Source organism: Pelodiscus sinensis, chromosome 11 (genome assembly GCF_052426305.1).
Source record: "Pelodiscus sinensis isolate ZL-2025 chromosome 11, ASM5242630v1, whole genome shotgun sequence".
Classification (NCBI taxonomy): Eukaryota; Metazoa; Chordata; order Testudines; family Trionychidae; genus Pelodiscus; species Pelodiscus sinensis.
The window spans coordinates 21,619,060-21,644,385 of NC_143062.1; the positions used below are offsets into that span (position 1 = coordinate 21,619,060).

At 41.1% G+C, this 25,326-nt stretch overlaps 1 protein-coding gene across 1 annotated transcript in view; it reads left to right on the plus strand.

Annotated features, from left to right (window-relative positions):
• CACNA1D (calcium voltage-gated channel subunit alpha1 D) overlaps positions 1-25,326 on the plus strand; it is a 363,735-nt gene that overhangs the window by 240,836 nt on the left and 97,573 nt on the right. Inside the window, exons 22-29 of the mRNA XM_089781190.1 lie at positions 5,668-5,774; positions 7,706-7,793; positions 7,882-7,989; positions 8,177-8,229; positions 8,612-8,758; positions 9,855-10,056; positions 14,065-14,223; positions 16,207-16,317. Coding sequence (XP_089637316.1) covers positions 5,668-5,774; positions 7,706-7,793; positions 7,882-7,989; positions 8,177-8,229; positions 8,612-8,758; positions 9,855-10,056; positions 14,065-14,223; positions 16,207-16,317 — 975 coding nt within the window. The remainder of the gene's footprint in view (positions 1-5,667; positions 5,775-7,705; positions 7,794-7,881; positions 7,990-8,176; positions 8,230-8,611; positions 8,759-9,854; positions 10,057-14,064; positions 14,224-16,206; positions 16,318-25,326) is intronic.

Genomic DNA, 25,326 nt, shown 5'->3' on the forward strand with positions numbered 1-25,326 from the left:
CTTCTTTAGAGCTATATACATTTTATAGCCATCAGAAGATCATGAAAAGCTTCATGTAGTGAACAACAACCACAAATCACTTGCTGAATAGCCCTGACATATACCAGTGAATTTCAGGTACAGTAAAAATCCGTACATAAACTTTGCATTTCCAGCTGAGGATTAAGCATTACAAAAACTCTTCTACTAGCATTGATCATATTGGTATGTTTTTCTCACAATGCATTTTGATTAATACCAGATAAAGTAATATTTGGGCTGTTTACAAGATAAACTGTATTTTATATAGTAAACTATTTGTATGTTTGTAAATGTTTACCTACTCCTGCTTATTTGCTATTTCTTATATTTAGTAGTGTAGAGCCTGCTAAAATTAGTAAATTAATTAATACAGTAGTTGTAAGAGGCTCTAGAGATGTTGAATGCTAGAGTAAGTGCTAAGTATCCTTATTATGTATTGTTTCATATTTCCATAGGGTTAAAGGTCCAAAGGGACTATTAGATCATGTAGTCTGAATTCCTGTATAACACAGGCCATTACAATTTACCCAGATACCCCTATATGGAGCCCAACACTTCAGTCCCTAGGGATTGAAACAGCTATGAGCCCTAGACAGAGAACAGAAGAGACCGAGAGATCACCAATGCATTGCAGTGGAAGGGAACTGATCAAGTGAGACATGCCCAGATGATCCTAGCAAATGATCCAAGTTCCATGCTGCCAAGTAAGGTGACAACCTCCTAAGGTCCTTGCTATTGTTAAATCAAAGCAATGCTGAGAGATAAGCAAAGAGAATTATACACTTGACACAGTAAAGCTGGATCAAGCTACTTGTAAAACCTCTGAACTCGAGGAACTCACTGACCTTGGTAAAAGTGATACCTTCCTTTCTGAGGCAGATAGGAGTCAGTAAAATGTCTGTATCCTTTGAGCAGAAGGTTGAATCAACCTTTGTTCCCACACTTTTAGTCCTTGTTGCATTGCACCAAGAAGAGAGAGGAATTAGCCTGGTGCAAGGGGGTGTATCTAGATGTAAAGGCATACCTTAAGAAAAGGAAAATTCATACTAATGATTATGAATATCTTCTTAACATTATGCTCTGTTAGACTATGAAAGAAAATTTGTGGAAACCCCATTGCTCGCGATTCTGAACGCAGACTCAACAAAACACTTGAATAGATGCTATAGATACATTTGTACTTGTCCACCCACAGACCTAGTAGCTTTTTTTTATATCTATGTCTATGTTCTCCCCCTCTCCATCTCTCCATTTTCATTTTTGGTCATCTCAGCAGTAACCTCTGAAGAATCTGTATCTGGCACTTGTGAAACCGGTCACTCCTAAATCCAAGAAGTGGAAGTCCATTAGCGAGGGTCTTTTTGACTGTGGAGTTCTGTTTAGGACATTTCTTAATTAGTGGAATTTTCCAGGGATGTATTTGGCCCCAATCTGGGCTGTATACATCCAGGAAGCGTGTACTGGTTCTGCAGGATTTTTTGTGGACTACTGGGAGCTAAACGGAAACCTCTCTTCTCTATTTCCTGACAACAACTTATATTCCCTGACTGGGAAACCTCATTTTGTGTTGCTAGTCACCTTTAAATTACTGTAGAATTCTATTAAGTTCTGCACTTGATCCTGCAACAAGCTAGCACATGTTAAGCAACTACCAATTACATAGCATAGCTTGCCCCCTAGCTGACAAGCTATAATAAAGATCATTCAGTTTGCTCAGCAACTATGTGGATGTATGTGCAGCTTAGGCACCACTGTTTAGGGTTAGGAAAGGTTCTTTTATTAATGTGCTCTCTATGATCATGTACACTCACTGAGGACTTACTCAGTCAAAAATGACTCCTGACTCTGTATTCTCGGTGGGATGTGTCTTGCAGTGTAATCCAGGGGTATCCTCCAGGGGAGGATAATTAGAATGTGAGATGTACATCTGCAATACCTTGCTTTACTAACATGTCTCAAACTTTGGCTATGCTTGCTTATAATTTTGCACTACGCTTTCTGCAATGCCAAGTCCTGTTGCTATACATACAGTACAAGAGTTAACTCAGGCTTAAACATGTAGTAAACAATATGGCACAGTAATGCACCCCGCAGTTAAATTCCAGACAAAAAATAACTGGGGTTAATGTAATTTAAGGGTAAATTATATATTACGAGAATGTTATAATTACCCACAGACCAAGCATTAAAACCAAAACAGTCAGAGTTAGGGTTAAAACATAAAGAAATCCATAGTAAGATATAGAAATACACAGCCATAGGCACATATGCAATCTTACCTCTGCCTTGTAATGGCACAACAGAAGGACGGGCAGAATGAAAACCTCTTTAAAAAGTAAATATAATATGGGGTCATTGATGTTTAAAAAATCCTCTATCATCATGTAGTATCAGTAGAAGTGAATGCTTGGAAAATTAGTTCTGGTCCTAAAGACTAAGGGCAGTGCATTTGCAGAAGATATGTAGTATTATTTTCCACAAATAACAGAGATAAAATCTCTGCTATATATGAACAGTTTCTGAACTAGTCTAAGTTTCATCAGCAGGAACACTTATGGTCCTTTTCACTGGCTATGCTTCAGCCACAACCATGCTAACATGTCCTCATGTAGGGGGCACGAGTGAATACTGAAGCAGCTGTACAAGCTTATGCCATCCTAGGATTTGCTTAGTAGGAATCCCAGCTGTTCCTTTAAACCAGCTTTCCGTCCAGTATCTTCCAATGTGGGACAGTCTCACATGACATTAACTAGGCCACATGCTACAGTGATGGGCATGGAATGAATAGACAGAAAGCTGCCCGTATGGGTAGGTAGATGATGTGCTCTATAACTACATGATCATGTGAGGATACAGCTGTGGAATAAAGAGGGATATATGTGTTAGGACACACATACAGTGAAAGCTTTGTTATCCGGTTTTTCTATTAACCAAAAAACTTTGTCAACTGGCATTGCCCCCAGCCACAATGCCACACATGCCACACTCCTGCCTGTCCAGTCAGCCGTTGTCGGGTTTCTGACAGCTGGCGCCGACTGCTGATATCATTAGCAGGCATCTCCTTCCTCCTCAGCCTGCCTTGAGCTGAATCTGCTGGAGGACTCCCAGGCAGCTGGCCTGCTTGTCTTCCTGCCACTTAAGAGGAGGACACAAAGGAAATACCCTGAGTGAGGGAATGTGTGTGTTGGAGGGGAGTGATCTGCTTCCTCATTCCTCCAGGCTTTGTTATTCCTTTGGTTAGGCATTCTCGAGGCGGGGGGGGGGGGGGGGGGGGGGGGGGGGGGGGGGGGAAAGGTTGGTTGCCGTGGTAGCGGGTGAAGGCAGAGCAGTAAGCTTGAGTATCTGGCACATTGAATTAACTGGCAAAGCCCATTCCTCATCATGAGTGCCAGATAACAAAGCTTTCATTGTACTTGTAACTTGTGCAAGCCTTTTTTAAGATGTTCACTGATGGGGCTGATCACCAGTCTGGGACAAACAATCTGCCATTTCCAGTTCAGTTTATAGCCTCTTTCCTTGGGGCCTTCAACAGAAAACCAAAAGGAAATGTGGGTCAATAACAAAAGCAATAGTCTTGTTCTTGGTGGAGACACTCTGGTAACTGAAGACCTCCCCAGCTTAGGAGTTAGGTCTGTGGGACCTTCCTGAAGCCTGCTGCTGCTGACAGAGGAGAATGTGTGCTCATCTATTTCCTGATTCCCTATCCCCTCATTTATAACCCCTAGCTTGGAACTAAGGATGTTAAGTAACAGTTAATTTACTAGTCGAGTAGTTGATGGAATTTCGATCGACTAGTCAATAGGCACTTCTGTGCTGGGGCTTTTGTACATTTCAAAGGAGGAATGAGGAACTGACTCTGGGCTGCACAAGGGTGCCTGCTTCGAAATGTACAACTGTCCCCAGCAGGAGCTCCTGTGCATTTCAAAGTGGCAGTGCAGCACAGAGCCCGGGGTCCGCAGGGGTCTCAGAGTCCCCTGCTGGCCCCAAGCTCCATGCCACATTCCCAATTTGAAATGCCGCATGAAGCTGGGGTCACCTGGGAACTCCCCAGCTGATGGCAGGTTCCGTGCAGCATTTCAACAGAACTGAGGGTCAGTTGGGGACTCCCCAGCTGACCCTGGGCTCCACACACGGCACCACTGCACAGCTGATCCTGGACTCATCTGTGCAGCACTGCTGCTTTGAAGTACCCTCTCTTCCTACCCCCTTTGCTGTCTCTGTTGAATAGAGGCAGCAAGGGGGGAGGGATCAACTCATCAACTAGTCCTTAACATCCCTACTTTGGAACCAGAGCCAATCACTGGGTGCTGTTCAGCAGGACCTTCTGTTTCTCAGCACCAGGCCTGATGGACTTTCCTCCAGAAAACTGGTCCCTGGCCTCCTGGTCTTTAAGGGTTAGTCTGCATAGCCAATGACAGCCCGTGGCAGTGAGCATTCAAGCCGGAATCGAGAGGCAGGACTGTTTTATAATTGGTTTACAAGATTTGCATCAATCCATTATAACAAATATATAATCCTAATTAAGTTAGAGACATTTTTATTAGACTTGGTTGTTTTGCACCACCTGAGACCATCTCTGTGCTGTCCAAATTCTGCCCGTACCGAAACCCAGGGCAGTCTTTCTATCATAATATCGAACCAGGGCTGCTCTAGCTGCAACCTTTTGCCACAGTGGTGGGTAACCTGTTACCCAAGTACCACGTGTGGCCCATAAGGGTTCCACGTGTTGCCCGCAAGACATTTTGTTTACCGTTGCCCAGGTACAAAATTGCCAGATTCCACTGGTTTTCACTCACGCAGTTTTTTTTTCCTAACAGTATTACTAAAGTGACACGCATGTAAAGCAAGGGCACACGAAGTGAGGTGCCTGCTGATTGCTCACAACACTGACTGTAAGAGCCATGGGCTCCCTCTGTATCCAGTCAAAGCGCTGCTACAGTTTAGTCGGCCCACGCTGCAAATTCATTGGATCCATGCCACGCACAGTTGGTAAAATTACCCTATCCCATGAGACCATCTTGGTTATGACAAACTTGCAGCCCAGTGAGATAAAGGAGGGCCATTCGGTGGCCCATGCAGTAGACTAGGTTGCCCGTTGCTGTTGTGAACTACGAGCTGCTTCACAGACAGGAAGGCTTATTGCCCTCAGCACCACAACCACTCTCTCACCTATCCCTTGCTACACCCCTCTGTGAGCCAGCACACTCTCTATAGTGGTGGTGGTGAGAAGGGATAGCCTAAGGACACATCTGACGGCCCTGCACTGCTTCTGCATCAGGTTTTCTCCCAGAATTGTGCTGCCCCTTTACAGTCACTAGGCACCAAAATATAGAGAGGCAGGTGGGAAGAATCTGGATCTTGCCATTTACTGCTATGGTAAAGGCCTAATCAATTCATCTTTTGTGCACACACAGAAATGAAACATTTGCTGATATCAAGAATAATTAACACCTCCAGTTCTGTTGTTTAAGTGCACATTATTTCAGTTGTAGGCATCTAGATTCAGACTGTTTTTGTATATTAATTGTTGTAACAGGTAAAATATTTGATTATAAATGCATCATCGAGAGGTGTCTTGTAAACAGCCTAAATTTCAGTTTAAATGGAGAGAAACTGAAAGTAAAGCTGTCACAATTCTATTTTTAGATGACAGCTTTTGGAGCATTCCTTCACAAAGGGTCTTTCTGCAGGAATTACTTCAATTTGCTGGACTTGCTAGTTGTGGGTGTTTCTCTGGTCTCGTTTGGGATTCAGTAAGTATTACTATTACACTGGAAGTAGCCTTTATTTTTAACTTGTGGCTTTTCAAGTGAAATTGGAACTTAGGATGGGATTAGATTCTGCCACTGTTATACATACCTTGGGTCTGGACATGCAGGGTCCATTCAGTAACTCCCCTTGCACCCTCCAGAGCAGTACAATGTGATATAGAAAATTTAATTCTAGTACAGTCAGCAGTAAATTACTAATTCCTGATCCTCACCCCAGAGCAGGGGAAGCTGAGGGCACTGTGCCTCAGAGAGGTAACTCTAGGGCACAATATGTCAGGGGTTGTTCCTGGATATGTTGCAGCTTAAGCATAAGGCTATGATTTTTTTTTGCCGAACATGTTAATACTTTTCCTGGCAGCGCTGCTGAGTGAGGGTGGGGTGAGCCAATCCCATGCTTTCTCTGCAGCAGTAGCTTCTGACTTATGAGGCTAGCACCAGCTCCTAGCTCCAGGAATTGCAGCCATGCTTATGTGGCCTCAGGACCTTTGGGATTTGGCACATCTGCCCATCTGTTTCCACAGTCTTTAATCAAATTCACGATTAGTGAGAATACCATGATCTCTGTGACAAAATAGTAGCTTTGTGACATTTAGGACAGTAATTGGTGATTAAGAGAGTTTTTCCCCTCTGTGATCATGCAAACCACAGCCATTGAAGAGTAGGCTCCAGTTCTCACTACTTTGTTGAGAACTCAATACTGCTTCACTTGAAATAAATAGTAAAACTCCCATTGATTTAGAAATTCCTTATTACACACCGAGGGCCTCAGTAAGCAGTTCCCCAGGGATTTTTTTTCTACTATTCTACTTATCACTTTTTGCTCTAGTATCTCATTAATTACGTTAGTCAACTTGGCAGGTGGCACCAGACCATCAGAAACTCCAGCCTGTGTTACTTAGCACTGAGCAAAATGCTCTTATTACCTCTCTGACAAATAAAGGGCCTAGTCATAAGAGATTCTGAGCATCTCTTGTGTGATGTTGAACATTTTCATCTCTGCTGGACTGGAGATGACGGTGCTCATCATCTTGCAACAGGCTCTCAACATCTCATGGGTAGAGCCCATAGTTTGTCAGAGCAAAGTACTGAAGAATGCCTTTGCCATTATTTTTTCCCTATGACAAAACATGTCTGATCTATGGTGTATGACTAGCCCATGGAGTACAGGTTGAAACTCTCTAGTCCAGCACTCTCTAGTCCAGCAACATTCATGGTCTGGCATGGTTTTAGTTAGCCAGATGTCCACTTGCCATGGGTGTAGCCAAGTTTCCTGCAGTCCCATGAATTTTGTTTACAGCTATCAGTCCTGGCTCTCAGTGTTCTGTGCTGTTATTTAGCTCTAAATTATCCTTAATTATCTTCTAAGAGTCCAGCAAGCAGCAGAAGTGCTGGTCATGCTGCTAAGAGTAAGCATGTTTTTATGCCTTATCTACTTATTTCCTTGTGCCAGTACAGAAAAATTGTGTAACAGCACTAACATTTTGTTATAAAGAGAGTTGATAAACCTTGGCTATGCATAGGTTTATATAAGGTGTATCAGTACAGTCATACATTATTAAGCAGCATTGCAAGTATTGTTCTAATTATTTGCCTTGGTGAAATAAAAATAGACCCACTCACTACAATATTGACCTCCCGTGGTTCAGCAAATTCTTTGGTTCAGCAGTGGTCACATCCCAAAGGTGCCGGACTAGAAAGGTTAAACCTGTACTAATTCCTAAGTTGCTCCTGAAACTAAGCTGAGAAGGACTTCAAAAAGCTAGCTTAAAAAATTAGTATTTACTCCAAGGGGTAAATAAGAATTTTTGCTTATAAAAGGGAACTGCATGAACATAGATAATTTTAATAAATTTTGTAACATAATAAACTTGGGAAGTAACAGACTAATGCTTGCTTTTCTTTCCCTCGACTAGATCAAGTGCTATTTCAGTTGTGAAGATTCTGAGAGTTTTAAGAGTCTTGAGGCCCCTAAGGGCAATAAACAGAGCAAAAGGACTGAAGGTTTTTATTTGTATTTTTTTCCAAGTTATGTTTCTTTATGCAGTGTACATTATTCTATAATAATTTTCCTTTCCTCTTTTCTTCACAGCATGTAGTTCAGTGTGTCTTTGTTGCTATTAGAACTATTGGTAATATCATGATCGTCACAACTCTGCTGCAGTTCATGTTCGCCTGTATTGGTGTACAGCTTTTTAAGGTAAATAAATAAATTCCTTCAAAACATAATCAGGCTTGATCCTGAACCAAGGCCTGCCAGCTGACTTCAGTAGAGGTCTGTGCTGAAACTGGGTTGTGCCCATGTGGAGCCAGTCACAAGATCAGGTTCTAAGTTTAGTTAATTTTCATGCCCTATGTTCCATCTACATCTTTTGGTTTTTGTCCAGGGAAAATTTTACCGGTGCACTGATGAAGCAAAACAGAATCCTGAGGAGTGCCGGTGAGAATTCTTTCATTGTGTGAATCAAAAATAATAATAATTAATAATAATTAATAATAATGTATATGTTTCTTTATAATACATTCATACTCTGAAGCAACAGAACACTGGAACAAAATTATAAATAAAACTAGACTCCAGCACATCAAACACAGATAGAGCAGACCCAACCCATTTAGTTTTTTATACATTAAAGCCAGCACCGTAAACCCAGAAACTAACAAACAACCAATCCATATCACAGAACACATGAACAGAGCTACACCAATTAACTGGCTGAAAAGAGCATATATCTCAGGGAAGGGATGGCATCATTCTGTGACTTATTGTGTGCTTCCCGAGTGTTATACAATCAGTTCCTGTTTATTTTCTTCCTCCATAGGGGAATATTCATCCTTTATAAAGACGGAGATGTTGATAATCCAATGGTTAGAGAAAGAGTTTGGCAAAACAGTGATTTCAACTTTGACAATGTTCTGTCTGCTATGATGGCCCTTTTTACTGTGTCTACCTTTGAAGGCTGGCCTGCGTAAGTCAACATTCAGTATTTCCTGCATATCCATAAAAGAGGTTGCATTTTTTCAAAATAGTTAAATAAAATTTAATTGACATTTCCTGAACGGCAAATAATCACATGGGCTTTGTAGAGTCTTCCAAATCCTGGCATCCCTTTACTTTCAATGATGTTAAGGGGAACTGTGGATCAGATCTTTTCCAAGGGGATCTGAAACCTCATTGTTGCTAATGAAGGGGGAATTCAGGCCTGTTAACATTCTAACTAGTGTAGTCTTTGCTTTGCAGTTCTGATTGCATTTCTTTCCTCCCTACCTCCATCTTTTGCATTTAGGCAGGAAGTCAATGGCATGTGGTCCAGGAAGCTTCTGTATTTCCTTCTACCTGCTTCTGAAATAGGCCAGATTTGCCATTTATAAATGAAGGAAGCAGAACTCATACAGGAGTGTCTTAACTATGCAGTGTGTTTGGGGTATTCCTTAGATTGTGTATCCAGGCAGTTCTACCATGTACTCACTATCTTTCTAGTCTTTTGTGGACCAGTGGCCATATACTCAAGGGACAGGTTTACCATGTTGGTCTTCGATATTATGATCTCACTGTGGCAAGTATAACTCAGTGTCTTTTTTGAAGTGGCTGTGCACACACTTGTAAGGCACAGTAAGTCAGATTTTGGTCAACATTCAAGTTTCCTTTTACAGGCCAAACCAACTGTCTTTTAAAGCAGGGGGTATAAATTCGATATTAGAATGAGGCCAACCAAAAATGTGGTCTTCAGAACATTAAGTGACTCCTGACTAGAGCATTTGCTTTTGTTGTTGTTATTACTGTTAAAATTAGAGGAATCTTTTAATATTTAGCTCTTCATCTTGCAGCCAAATAGTCTCTTTAGCTACACTGCAACTAATCTTCTTCACTTCTGCCTCTTTAAATAGTAAAACCATTTTTATTATTGAAAGGTTTTGGTCTTTGGATGAATTTTTTACTAACAAGCTTCAAATAAAGTAGAATAGATTTCTAGTTACAATCTGCTGATTCTAAGTGAAAATACAATCGTCCAGTGTTGTCATTTTAACAATAATTAAAACATATTGTTCTTTGTTGTTTTTCAGGCTGCTGTACAAAGCCATAGACTCAAATGGAGAGAATATAGGTCCTGTGTACAACTACAGAGTGGAGATTTCCATCTTCTTCATCATCTACATCATCATCATTGCCTTCTTTATGATGAACATATTTGTTGGTTTCGTCATTGTTACATTCCAAGAACAGGGAGAACAAGAGTATAAGAACTGTGAGCTGGACAAAAATCAGGTTAAATTAAATAATACCTTTTTCAATTAGGAAATTATCCCTTTTGTGTTCATATCATACAGAAAAACAGCATCCACTGTGCTGTGGTTTCAGAAGAGGTCACTAGACAACAGCCTTAGTTGCACTATACAAATAAATATGAATGCCATAACTGAGATAATGTAGCACTTTAAAGACTAACAAGATGGTTTGTTGGATGATGAGCTTTCGTGGGCCAGACCCACTTCCTCAGATCATGTGATGGAGAAGAGTGGTCGCAGCTGTGTGTACCAAAGGATACAATTTAAGGGGATGGGCACATATGAAGAGGACAGGTCGGGTTTCGGAACAGAAGGGGGATAGGGGGGATGGAGAGGTGAATGTCTGTGGGCTAATGATATTAAGATAACTAGTAAGATAACTAGATCCTTTGTTTAGTCTCAGCCCACAGACATTCACCTCCCCACCCCTCCCTCCTTCTTCTGTTCTGAAATTTGATTTGTCCGTTTCATATGTGTTCATTTTTTTAAATTGTATCCTTTGGTATATATGGTTGTGACTATTTTCTTCCACTATTTGATCTGAGGAAGTGGGTCTGGCCCACGAAAGCTCATCATCTAATAAACCATCTTGTTAGTCTTTAAAGTGCTACATAGTCCTGCATTTTGCTTCAGCTACACCAGACTAACACGGCTACATTTCTATTACTATACAAATAAAGGCTTTCTAGTAAAAACTGGTTCTAACAGTTAAGGTCATCAGATAATACGTTTTTGGGTAGGGCCTAACATTTGGGTTCTTTCTTTCTTTGGGATAGAGTAATTTGCTAGTGACATAGGAAGGAACAGAGTACAGTTTCAAACATGCTTAAGGATAGACAGAGAGAGATCTTGAAACAGGGAGCAGAAATATGAACTGCAGCATGTACATATAATATTCTAGAATAGCCATTCCAAGAACAGGGAGAACAAGAATACAAGAACTGTGAGATGGACAAAAATCAGGTTAAACCGAAGGGTTTGTTCTACCTTCGTTCATTAGGAAAACTGTCAAAGTGATTAAACACCAGAATAAATTGCCTAAAGATGTTGTGGAATCTCCATCATTGGAAATTTTTAAGAGCAGGTTAGACAAATACGTGTCAGGGGATGATCTAGATGGTGCTTGGTTCTGCCATGAGGTCAGGGGACTGGATTTGATGACTTCTCAAGATTCCAGTTCTAGATTTTATGATTTTATGATTTCATGTTTGTGAGGGAGATAGTCATTTGCACATGCAGAAAAAAAAGGTCTTTCATGAGCTTAGCTGTTTGACTGGAGAATGCAGCAGCAATTTTTGGACAGTAATAATGTTCCTTGAAGAACTGTACTCATATTCCATTGTAACATCTTTATTTTAGCAGGGATATACCTGCTTCAGTGGATAGCATTACTGATGTATTATGCTCTATGAATTAGGTATACTAAACACTCAGTTAAAAATCTGGTCAGTTTTAAGGCTTGGTCTGAACTAAAAATTCAAACCATAGTGTCAGAGTTGCCAGGTGTCTGGGTTTTGACCAGAAAGTCCAAAAAGGGGACTTATTCGCCAGGTACCAAATGCCCAGTTACCTGCAATTGGCTTCCATTCCACTGTTGGGAGAGCAGAAACTGGGAAGACCAGCTGCTGCAGGATCTGGAGGAGTATTCAGTAAGTGCACAGCGCCAGTAGACAGATATGCCAATGCCCTGGGAAAAGGATCCTGAACTGTGCAGCATTTCACAGGGGCATCAGGGCTGGTGGCAGGACTCACTGTCCAAACTCCCTTCTCAGTCTCCCGTGTGCCCCATCCTGGGTGTTTTCGCCCCAGTTGCCCCCTGTGCCAGAGTGTGGTTCTCCCTCACCCATCCTGTCCCACCCTAGAGTCCTGATCAGCTAGTGAGGTGAGGATGGTGAAGAGAGCAGCAAGTGATGGTGGGGAGAAAAAGAGGCAGAGTAAAAGGCGGGCCTTGGGGGTGTTTTATGCTTAAAAGAAGCACACAGGATCTTTTTCAGGGGGATAAGGAAACATGCCACATTTATTGATAATATAACAAAGTAGCATATACATTTACACACACACACACACACACACACACACACACATGCACACACATCCTGCTGATGGAATAGTTACCAGTCTGTTGCTTGGCCCACCCTATTGGCCAGAAAGGTCAGATGTGAGGTAGAAGCCGGGTTCATGTCTGTCCGGACTGATGTCTCTCCTGGTCTTGATCTTAGCAGGACAGAATCTGAAGAACCATACAAGACACCTCATCTTTTATAGGATTTTCCTTCCGTCCAAGTCCATGCATTTTGCCTTGTCAGGCCATAATTAGTCATTCAGCATCACAATCAATCTTCCTACAACATGTGCTCATTGGGAAGAAGTTATTCTCACAGTCATCTGATATCAGTGTGCTGACGACCCCTCAGGGGTGTTGTCTTTCCGGCGAAAGTTGTGACTGGTTCCGTTACAAGGGGAACTTGCTCTAGCTTCAGGGTTCGTCTGTGTGCCCAGGTAGTCTGCATCTTCAGTGTGCTTTGATTATTTGGTGCTTCTGAGTCTCCGACCCCTCCTCTGACCATTTGAGCATGCAGTGGCCTTCACACTTATCTCTCCTAAAACATTCTCTCTCTCATTCACACAAACAATACATTTACACAATTTCAGCATGGAACAAAGGGGTACTTCTAAGTCACTTTAATAAAGTTACAAAATCTTTCAACATTAAACTTCTTTCTATCTGCTACAAGGCCTTACCTAACACTACCATCACTATGTAGTACAATATTCCATCCCTTCACTTCAACATGCTAACATTAAACAGAGCTGGAGCTAAGATAACAAAGCTGCCTAGCCCTGTGTGAGGCCTACATCATGTATTTAAGTTTCATCCAATCATTTTGCTATAACATACGTTTATTACAACTGACTTACTAGTTGCAAAATTCCATTCCAGTGCTACAGGGGGAAGAGGTGTCCCTTGAGTGGACATAGTGTACATCTGTACAGCATGAATTTACTATTATATCTTTATCCTTTTTGTCAAACAGCGCTTTTGTTAGATACAACTATGGCTGTGTCTACACTGGCAAGTTATTCCGGAAAATCAGCCGCTTTTCCAGAAAAGCTTGCCAGCTGTCTACACTGGCTGCTTGAATTTCCGGAAGAGCACTGATGATCTAATGTAAACGTGTTTTTCCGGAAAAACTATGCTGCTCCTGTTCGGGCAAAAGTTTTCTCCCGGAAAACTGTTCCGGAAAAGGGCCAGTGTAGACAGCACAGTAGTGTTTTCCGCAAAAAAGCCCCGATCGCGAAAATGACGATCGGGGCTTTTTTGCGGAAAAGCACGTTTAGATTGGCCACGGACGCTTTTCCGGAAAAAGTGCTTTTCCGGAAAAGCGTCCTGCCAATCTAGACACACTTTTCCGAAAATGCTTTTAACGGAAAACTTTTCCGTTAAAAGCATTTCCGGAAAATCATGCCAGTGTAGACATAGCCTATGGGTTTGACAGTGGTACAACTGCATAGGTGATGGAAAACCCAGTGTAAATAAGGCATAGGTTATAATCATGTTTGTTAGCATTAATGAAAATTAAATAAGAAAATTTAATTAGGATCAATTAATATTTGCTTAGCACTCTGAAGATTGAAATTGCTGTATAAATGCTGAAAATTTTAGGATTTCCCTTTGCATTATTTTGTTTTGTCTTATACAGCTGTGCTAATTGGTGTATATTACTTACTCCAAATTTAAAGAAGCAGCAGGGCCTGGTAAACTGCCAGATTAATGTGCTTAATGGTAAATATTCCATAAAAAATATATACTGCCTGTTTCTTAGGGCTCTTTGTATTTTAGAACTGTTTGCACGCACAATAAATCATATTTACTTGCTAAGGAAAATGTATGGATTTATAATACAAATACTCATACATTAAGTGAAAGATTTTCATAACTTCTCATTTTGAAGCCTAAACTGAAATTCTTGGTGTCTCTGCTTTACAGCGTCAGTGTGTAGAATATGCCTTGAAGGCACGTCCTCTGCGTAGATACATTCCAAAAAACCCTTACCAGTACAAGTTCTGGTATATGGTGAACTCCACTGGGTTTGAGTACATCATGTTTGTCCTCATCATGCTGAACACTCTTTGCTTGGCCATGCAGGTAGGAATAAAACAAGCTGTTAATTTCTTGTATGGATTCTTTGATTATTTGAGTCTCAGGAGAGTATAGCAGACATGGTGCTTGATAGGTCTTAAAAAGACACTGCCAACATGCTGTTTTTTATGAAGTAACTTTTTTTAAAACTCCATGTCAAGATAAATCAGCTTTTAAGGTGTTTCCTGCACTGGTTTTTAATTCTGTTTTTAAATCATGTAAGTTTTTTTCCTTCTGCCTGGATGATGTTCATAAAGGTCTTTTCAGTTAGAGTACGTCTACACTAGCCCCCTAGTTCAAACTAGGGAGGCTAATGAGGGTGACCGAAATTGCAAATGAAGCGCTGAATTTAAATATCCCGCGCTTCATTAGCATGTTCCTGGCCGGTCGCCATTTTGGAAATTGACTAGCCCGAAATAACTGCCTGCATCTACATGCGGCAGAGAAGGATGATTCTGAAATAAACCCCTATCTGTACTGCCACCAGTGCCCCACTACAAAAACCTATTGGGAGAGCACTTCAACCTTCCAAATCACACTTTGAAAGATCTCCAAGTAGCTGACCTATCACAAACCAGTTCTACAAACCAGATCCACAGGGAAGCATTGGAATTAGAATTTATCTGCAAATTCAATTTACATGCTAATGGACTCAGTCGTGATGAAAGTTGGTTGGGGCACTACCAATTTAACAACCATTGAAGGTGCAAACAGCTCTCTGTGTTGTATCCTTCCTGACATGGGAGTCTATCTTTATCTGCTTTGGTTTAACTAGCCAATCTTCAGCTACTTACTGATGCTCTGTCATCCTTTCCCCCTTCCTTTTTCTTCCCTCCACCCTCCCCTTCCCCTCTCCTATTTATTTCGGGTGTACACATCCCGAACTCCAGTCATCTGAAGAAGTGGGCTGTGCCCACAAAAGCTCATGATTCTACATGTTTTGTTAGTCTATAAAGTGATACCAGACCATTTGTTGCTTTTTTCTGTAACAGACTAACTTAGCTACCCCCCCAGTTATTGATATGCTTTCTAAGGTTATGGTTAGAACAGTCTTTTAAGATTTGTAACATTTCTGTATTTATAATGATGTGCATTGTATTAACAAAAACATTTCAGCCTAAAAACTGCATGTTATAAACATGTGAACATGTCTGTTTTAAACACCAGGGGCACTCTGGTACTAACAAAGCTATGTCTAGACTACATTCCTCTTTTGAAAGGAATGTAAATGAAGCAAATCGAAAGTGCAGATGAAGCATGGATTTAAATATCCCACACTTCCTTTGCATATTTGCGTCCGAGTGCTTTTTCAAAAAAGGGTATTTTGAAAGTGAAAGCGCAGTCTAGACAGGGTTCTTTAAAAAAACAACAACCCTTTTTCGAAAGAACCCGTACTCCTGAAAAAAGGAGTACAGGTTCTTTCAAAAAAGGGTTCTTTTTTTTTTAAAGAACTCCATCTAGATTGAGCTTTCACTTCGAAATGCCCTTTTTCGACAAAGCACTCGGATATGAATATGCAAATGAAGCATGGGATATTTAAATCCGTGCTTCATTTGCACTTTCGATTTGCTTCATTTACATTCCTCTTTTGAAAGAGGAATGTAGTTTAGATGTGCCCTAACTAAGAACTCTAGTACCATTAAAAAACTCAGTAGGAGACAGTGTGGAGGTGCATTATCCCAAGAGGAGAATTTGGCAGATTATGCCTGAATCATACTCCACCCTTCATGATGTAGTCCATATACAGAAAGGGGTGAGCAATCTGTTCCACCCAATATCTAAGCTAGAGGTAGTTGAAGATGAATCCTTTTTAAACAGGAATCATTATTTTGTATCTAATGTCCATTCATGCACCAAACAATCTTTTACAGAGCTATTAATGGGCCTACACTCTAATGGGCTTTATTAATGACAATCCTAAATCAGCCTACATTCAATTAATATTCTTTAATTTTTTACTTTAAAAAAGTGCCATGTTTTAATTCACAGCACTACGGACAGTCTAAGCTGTTTAATGATGCAATGGACATTCTGAATATGGTTTTCACGGGCGTGTTCACTGTTGAAATGGTTTTGAAACTCATTGCATTCAAACCCAAGGTAAGTGATTAGACAGGATTTTGGTAGGTTATCACTAGATCAATTACACATAACATTAATTTTCCATTAGTTATATATTATTGAAATAAGAAAAGAACCGACGTATTTTTCATGGTAAAATATCTGTGAAATCTTCATAGAAATGTTTATCTGATAGTGTGTCTGTGTATATATATATGTATATATATATATATATGCATCTACAGGAAATGAGATGTAGGTGGCTATGAAAAAAATTACTTGAGTAATTGCTGAGATCTGAAATGTTTTAGAAGTCATAGAAAGGTCACTTTCTAACCCAGACAAATAATTTCCTGTTACAGGCATTACCAAACACAATGTATATTGCTACGAAATTGTATAAGGGCACGTCTACACAGCAGGCCAAAGTTGAATTAAACTATGCCACTTGAGCTACATCAATTGCGTAGCTTAAGTCGAAATAGCCTAATTTGTTTTTTGGTGCTATCTACACAGCAGGAAGTCGAAGTTGTTCCTTCAACTACTCTTACTCCTCATAAAATGAGGGTTACAGGAATCAGAGTAAGAAGTCTTTCAGCTCACCATTATTTCAAAATAATGGCTTGCAGGTAAACACACACTTTGTTATTTTGGAATAACATCAGTTATTCCAAAATAACGCTGCTGTGTAGACATAGCCTTAAGTGATTATTTAAAACATATTCATAAGCTTAAAACATTAAAGTCTACTCTACTGTAAAGAACTCCGTATGATTTTTTTGTATAAAATAGAGATATAGTGCTTGATTCTGCAAATATGCACACAAGTATTCTGCTTTTACTGGGGTTACTCATATTTAAAAGTCTTTGTAGATTTGGTCCATAGTATACATTTTAGGTTCCTGGCCTTAAAGGGACACTGTCAAAGTAATGTTATGGCCAGATTTTTGAAAGGAGTCATTAAGGTCATGAGCCAGTAGGTGCTAAAACTAGTGGTGCTGTGTGTGCTGTGACACTCTTTGACTTGAAGTGCTTTCCATCATACACAGTTTGCAATTTGGTTCAAAAGCTCTCTGGACAGTCACTATACAAATTGTTCCAGTACCCTTGCCTGAACCTCCAAGAAGATACATGCAGATATACCCTGAGCCCACATGGAGCCTCCTTGGGCTTAGTGGGACTCCATGTGGAATTCAAGATCTACCTTCAGGCATCTCTGTGTTAGTGTGGGACCTAATTTTGGATGCTTCCATGTTCTGGATGCCTCACGTGAGACATTTTGGGTCTTGTTTTCAAACATACTGAAAATTTTCCACGAACTGAATTTTACCTTAACGTTTGAATATCAGACCCAATGCCAAAAGTTGATCACGCAAAATTTTAGGGATCCAAAATTCTAGTTACTGCTTTTGAAAATGTTAGCCCATACGTTCTTGAAAATTAATTCCTGCTTATTCTAATAACACTTTAAAATGAGTTAAGTGGAAATAAATTAGAAAAATCTAACTCAATTGTCATCATCTATGGTTTGTTCTCTTCTTACATTCCACCTTCGATAGTGAATGGGAACCAGGAAAATAAAGTAGTACAATGAAATTAGTTATTTATTCTGATAGGTTTACACCAGCATAAACAGGAGCAGAATTTGGACCAACTGACTATAAACGGAAAGTGAAACTGGCCAGTCTAGTTTTACTGATCTACCTCAACTGGGTCCAGTATGTGTCAGTGTCATGTTACATTTCCTGCTGGGGAATGTTTTTCTTAAAAATGTATATTTTCAGTTCAAGTTTATGTAGCTAAAAACATCACTAGTCTGGTCATGAATTAGGCTCCTGACTTTTTCTTGTGTAACCAAAACCTGGTATTTAAACCCAAAGTGTTAGGGTTTCAGTAACTGATTATTTATACACAAACAGGGCTTTCTCTTACAAGATTCTATAGGGTTCTGTTTAAAATTTCCCTGTTCAATATGTACATTTATTTATTTTAATGGTTATAGCCCTAGTCTTATTCAACTACTAGTTGCTTCACCACATTGACATGAATATTATCTGAGGCCACAAGAGAGATAGGGAAGCTGTGTAGTTTGCAAGAACATCATTATGCTGATTCCCTGTCTTGGCACTATTCTGTATGCTGATTGGTTACTGAAGTCTCAGATCGTTTTAGTAGCCAAAAGTGCCTATTACCATCTGTGTTTAGCATGAAGGTTGAGTCTGTTGCACACTTTACCATTCTTTTGTGGTATCAGGACTGAGATTACTATAAAAGGTGGTATATGGTACTATCCCTGAAGACAAGTCAGAAGTTTCAGCTAGTGCAAAATGCAGTGGCCTTATGGTAGCAGCCTATATAACATCAGTGCTCTGCAGACTTCCTGAACTTCCTGTTCAGGTCTGGATGTTATTCAAGGTGTTGATATTGATCTGCAAGACTTGTGCTGTTTTGAATCTAATTATGAGAGACTTTGCCTCTCCCCAGAAGAAGAGCTCTTGATGGTACATTGTCACCATGGGTCTATATGTTTCAATATCTGGGGGCTGGAGCCAGGGGCACAGGGGCAGGGCCTCAGCTGGAGTACTGTGTCCAGTTCTGGGCGCCACATTTCAAGAAAGATGTGGAGAAATTGGAAAGGGTACAGAGAAGAGCGACAAGAATGATTAAAGGTTTAGAGAACATGACCTATGAAGCCAGGCTTCATGAACTGGGCTTGTTTAGTTTGGAAAAAAGAAGATTAAGGGGGGACATGATAGCGGTTTTCAAATATCTAAAAGGGTGTCACAAGAAGGAAGGAGAAAATTTGTTCCTCTTGGTTTCTGAGGACAGGACAAGGAGTAATGGGCTTAAAGTGCAGCAGGGGAGGTTTAGATTGGACATTAGGAAAAAATTCCTAACTGTCAGGGTGGTCAAATATTGGAATAAATTGCCAAGGGAGGTGGTGGAATCTCCCTCTCTGGAGATATTTAAGAACAGGTTAGATAGACATCTGTCAGGGATGGTGTAGACGGAGGTTGGTCCTGCCTTGAGGGCGGGGGGCTGGACTCGATGACCTCTTGAGGTCCCTTCCAGTCCTATTATTCTATGATTCTATGATAAGGGGCACACTTGCCCCCCACATCTTTCATAGGGTCCATATATTCCATTATGTCTTCAATTTTTTACTACCACTCCCAACTTTCTAGACTTTGAATATAGTCAGGCTAGGAAAGGAGTCAATGCCATTTATAAATCTAAATAGAAAAAGATATTTTTAAAATGGCAGGATCATCTTTATTAGTATTAGAGTCAATAAAGGTAAATTTTAAACCAAGCCTACATTTTGGTTTGGGATTGCTGTGTGGAGGTTGATTTCTTTTATGTTGTCACTGGGTTATTTGACTTGATTCAGGGGAATTGACAGGTCTGTTTATTTAGCCCCAGAGTCTCAAAGTAATTCCCTTTGAGTTCAGTGGAAGTTAGGTCCCTAAATAACTTTGAGGATCCATGCCCTAGTTCTACCTTATAAGTTTTCAGGGGCATCAGCTAGACACTCCATTACTGCAGTGTAAATAAAGCCACATAAGCAAGTGAACTACTTAAATGTTCTGCCTAAACTATTTGACAGTGTCCCTTCAGTGAGTCAGATACTGTAAAATATGGTCACCTGTTTGCAGGCCCATTCTAACCTAATGGCAATTACAATACATTGATATTCTGGGTATAGCATTGTGGCATATAAAATCAAGGTATAGCAGACTGTCTTTCAATTCTGAAATATAGAAAATCTTCAATAAGTGCCAGATATTAAGGACTAGATCTGGCAACAAAGAGCTAAATATCCTGCGCTTTCATTGATTTGAAAATTGTGGGTATGCCTACACTAAGTTAAGCGTCTGCAGCTGACCTGGACTTGGGCTCCATGGGGCTCAGGATAAGGGTCTGTTTAACTGTGGTGTAAACATTCAGGGTCAAGCTGTAGCCCAAGCTCCAGGACTCTTCCACCTTGCTGAGTCCTACAGACTAGGCTCAAGCTCCAGCTCCAGCCTCTACACCACGATTAAATAGCCCCTTAGCCCAAACCTGAGTCAGCTGGCACATGCCAACCATGGACTTTTAACTGGAGTGTGGACATACCCTGAGGGCACAGGTAGAATTGAGCCTTAAGGTTTCAATTGTGCATTGTAACTACTCAAATATGTAGATATTAAATAAAAAAGAACATGTATTTTGTATTTAATTCTGTAACCTAGGTACTCCCCGGGGTTTGTTTTTTACTTTGCAGCATTTGCTGAATAAAAATGTGCAATGTCAGTTTAAAGGGGAGACTTGATTAAACCAAATTATTCTTCACAAGTGCCAAACTCATCTTGTCTAGTGTGTCCAGCACATTATAAAAGAAAATATTTCTATGAAATCTATAGTAATACATCAGTACATGAAAACCAACCAATACTTGAATTTGTAATGATTTTCCATGCTGCTTTACATCAGATTTGTGTAAGAAAAAAGGAAAGATGGCTAGTAAGTGAATTGGTCCTGAGTGATTGCAGTGGTGAAAAACTACTAATTTGTGTGTTAATGTTTATTTGCTGTGACTTGTCCATTTATACATTTCATCCTTCTTCAAAATCATCTTTATCTTTTTGGTTTTGTTTTCTTTTGCTTTACATATTACTTTGAACAATATTTGTCTATACTGATGGAAAAGATTTGATATAATAAACATGTCTTAAGGGAATCAATGTGAATATGTTATTTATGTGGTCAGGGCGATGGTCAAGCGAAGGCAAAGGGCGCAGCTGCCCCAGGGCCCAGTGATTTAAAAGGGCCTAGGACTTCCAGTCTCTGCTGCCTTGGGATAGGTAGTAGCCAGAGCCTTAAGCCATTTAAATCTCTGCAGGAGCCCCTGGCAATGTGCACCCTGTGGCCCCAGCAGTGAAGGGCTGACTGGGGAAGGTTAGCCCCTAGCCCCACCCTTCCACTTGAAATCCCACCCCTTTTAGGGGAAGTGGGATGCTGGCTCCCCGTAGGGCCCAACAAACACTCGTCAGCCCTGCATGTAACTTATATTGTAGCAATATCTAGTAAAATAAGTCCTACTTTTTAGGAAGGTGTAGTAGGGGTAGATGGCATAATGCATCAGAAGTTTGATTTTGTAGAGCATCTGACTGTTGCTTGTCTCTAGGGGTATGTCTACACTACAATGTTAGTTCGAACTAACATTAGTTCGAACTAACATTCATAGCCGCTACACTAGCGCTCCGCTAGTTCGAATTTGAATCGAACTAGTGGAGCGCTTAGTTTGAACTAGGAAAACCTCATTTTACGAGGATTAAGCCTAGTTCGAACTAGCTAGTTCGATTTAAATTCGAACTAGTGGAAGGCTAGCCCTCCCCAGGTTTCCCTGGTGGCCATCTGGCCAACACCAGGGAAACTCTATGCCCCCCTCCCGGCCCGGACCCCTTAAAGGGGCACGGGCTGGCTATGGTGCCAGGTGCAAGCCTGCCAGCACCCAGCCAGCAGACCCTGCACCTGGCACGGCACAGAGCCACCCACCCGATGTCCCCCAGCCCACCCCCTCTTCCCGGGACCAGGCTGGCGGCTCCTGGGAGCTTGCCCTGGACCGCAAGAGGCTGGCACCTTCCTGGGCTAGTGCGGACGTGGACCTCGTCCACGATCTCCGCACTAGGCACAGGAAAGTGGCCATCTAGGGCAGGAGAGCTGCCAGCCTGGCCACCCAGGGGTAGGTGTGCATGAAAATCAAGGGGGTCCACTGAGACCCCCGACCCTGAGCCCTGAGCTTACAATGGCCGTCCTGGGTCAGACCAAAGGTCCATCTAGCCCAGTAGCCTGTCTGCTGACAGCGGCCAACCCTAGGGACCCTGGAGGGGATGGAGCGAAGACAGTGACTCTTGGGCCATTTGTCTCGTGCCATCCCTCTCCAGCCTTTCACAAACTTTGGGCAGGGACACCACTCCTACCCCCTGACTAAGACTACTCCATGGACCCAACCTCCATGGCTTGATCTCACTTCTCTTTAAACTCTGTTCTAGTTGTAGCCTTCACAGTCTCCTGCAGCAAGGAGTTCCACAGGTTGACTCTTTGCTTTGTGAAGAACAACTTTCTCTTACTAGTTTGAAGCCTGCTACCCATTCCTTTCCTTTGGTGTCCTCTAGTCCTTCTTTATGGGAACTCATGAAGAACTTTTCTGTATGCACCCTCTCCACCCCACTCATGCTTTTAGAGACCTCTATCCTGTCCCCGCTCCATCTCCTCTTTTCTAAGCTGAACAGTCCCAGTCTCTGTAGCCTCTCTTCATCTGGGACCTGTTCCCAAACCCTGATCATGTTAGTTGCCCTCCCTCTCCAAGACTTTCTCTTCCCCTCTCCCACCTCCTTTTCCCAGTCTCCCCCAGTTTTATTCAATAAAGACAGAGTCAATGTTGGAAGAAACATTATCTTTATTTTGTACATCAATAAGAAGGGGGGCTAGGGAAGGGTAAGTGGAAGGAGGTGAGAGAGGAATGGGGTACGGCCCCCGATGGGGAGGACTGGGCTGGCTCTGCGGGCTTCTGGGGGTGGAAGCTCTCCTGCAGCCCCCGATTGTCCCCTCTCCCCAGATGGCAGCCTGCGGCAAGTGCAACGGGCTGATGGCCGAGTGGTGTGATGTGCCCAGTGTGGGTACTCTGGGCAATCCAAGCCAGGACTGCTTTGCAAGTGGGGCACCCCTTAGAACTGTCTGTCCGGGGTGGGGGTTGGGACCCTTTAAGCGCAGCCCTCGGCTAGCCTGAGACAGCATCTCCACGCTCTTAAGTCCTCCTCTGATGCCCTGCTTCCGGCCATCCTTAAGCCCTGTTCAGAGTCCACTCAATGTGGACTTGCTAGTTCGAATTAGCAAAACGCTAATTCGAACTAGTTTTTAGTTCTAGACGCGTTAGTTCGAATTAGCTTAGTTCGAATTAACTAATTCGAACTAAGTTAGTTCGAACTAGCGCTGTAGTGTAGACATACCCTAGTTCTTTTTATATATAATTTTTCGTCATTGTTTAAAAATCAATGAAGATATTTATTTAAAAATAAATAGGAGAAATGAGGAAAATAAAATGACAATAATATCATTAGAACAGCTTCCGTGGCCACAAGTGCACTTACGAGATTACAGTGGCACCGCAGTTCTGATACAGCTGTGCTGCTGTAAGAGTGCTTGTGTAGCTTTATTGTGCTGACAGGGAAGATCTCTTGTATTGATGTAATAAAACTAGCAGTAGCAGCAGGAGCCATGTCAATAGGAGAGCATCTCTTGCCGACAACAAAGCACTATACACACGAGCACTGATGCCAGCAAAATTTATTTTGCTCAGGGGTGTGTTTGTTTCACATGTGCTGAGGGGCAAAAGTTCTGTGGACATACGTGCTGGTATAGATCTGACTCAGTATGATCAAGGTGGTTTCCCATGATATCTAACGTAAATTTTAGGAAAGACTTGTTCATGGAGGTAGGTTGGGCAAGAGTGAACCTCAGGGAAGATGGATTGATTGAGCAGGTGGTTTCATAACTGGATGTGTTTGGGATGCTAAATACAACAGTTATCTTGTCTTGGAATTGATGGCCAACCACAGGTAGCCAGTTAATACAACACAAAGAGACAGTAACAGTGACTAGAGTGATGCCCTTCCCCCACTTGCAATATGAAATAGTAATGTTACTTATGTTCTTCCGCAGGTGATTGATAGTTAAAAATACTATCTGTAAAGAGTTGTGTAAGTGCAGGTCATTGATAAGGTCAGACAGTAGCAGATATGGAAATAGAACTCAGGCTATTGTGACTTTCAGCCATATGCTCCTTGCCCTTTCTAATCCATTATACAGAGCTCTCTCCTTCACAGAGAACTCCTTCAAAAATCTCAAGAGTGAATTTCCACATAAAAATAGATTTTTGATTTCACGTTTCAGAGTGAAAATTTTTCAACTGTGTAAGTTTATCAAAAATATCTATCCTCCAGAAAGTGCCAAATCTTGAGAAACAAATTATACGTATTTTTTATATTATATAATTTTTCTATTTTACTGATTTTGTTTTTTTAATCTTTACAGTAAATGGTGTGCTAATAAGAAAAGTGTATACTATCGACATCAGTTTTAGATTAGCATGCTTGATTGTTTATCAATTTTGGTATTTTTTTTAAATTGCTCTGAACTATAAGCTAATGCTTTTTTTTATAAAGGCACGATTAACTATGGAAGCAAATTAGATGTTTTCCTAATATTTTGATTTTCCAGTGATTCTAGGTTGTTGCCATCAGTAGGAGATCCAGATAGATTTAAGTTTTCTCCCAAAGTGTATGTGGGGTCCACTCTAGATTCATTAGCAGAGATTAGCTGGTAAAACAGTCATCCCATAGGTTTTTTATATTGAAGTCTGAGGAAATTGCAACAGTGCATCTTTATTTCTTCAGTAACCAGATAAGATGCAAATATAGTTGTCAGAGAAAACCTATACATCTGTATTTGCCATAGAGTCAGATCTGACACATTCATGCATCTGGATTTGTTCTTAGTGTCCGGATTTAATCTCAGTGTAACTAAGAAAAATGCCTCTACAACATTTCTGTTAAATCCTTCTTTGTGACATCCAGCCCGTTGTGAAGGACCCATGGGGCAGTGATGAATTAGTCCCTAAATCATTCCTACTATGTTATGGCCATTTGGTCTATCAATAAAATATATATAGGCTAGAGACTATATTAATGGGGTGTATTTACAGTCAGAAGGGGTCTGAGGAAGTAGAAGTAAATGATTGATATAAATCTACCTCTTTTTGCAGTGTAGTGCCCAAGCTGCATGGTTAAGGATCTGCTCCTGTTCCTATTGAAATAAAAAATAAACTCATTGATTTCAGTAGTGCAGGATCAAACCCCAAACGCTAATCCATTTTGGATAGGCCAACAGAGCATCTGGAAAGTTTGGCTGTGCTTGAGTTAGTGCACTAACAGGCATGGGAAGAGTCATGGGAGGTGGCTCAGACGAGCTGCCAAGTATGTACCCAAAAAATCAGCAAGGATTGTG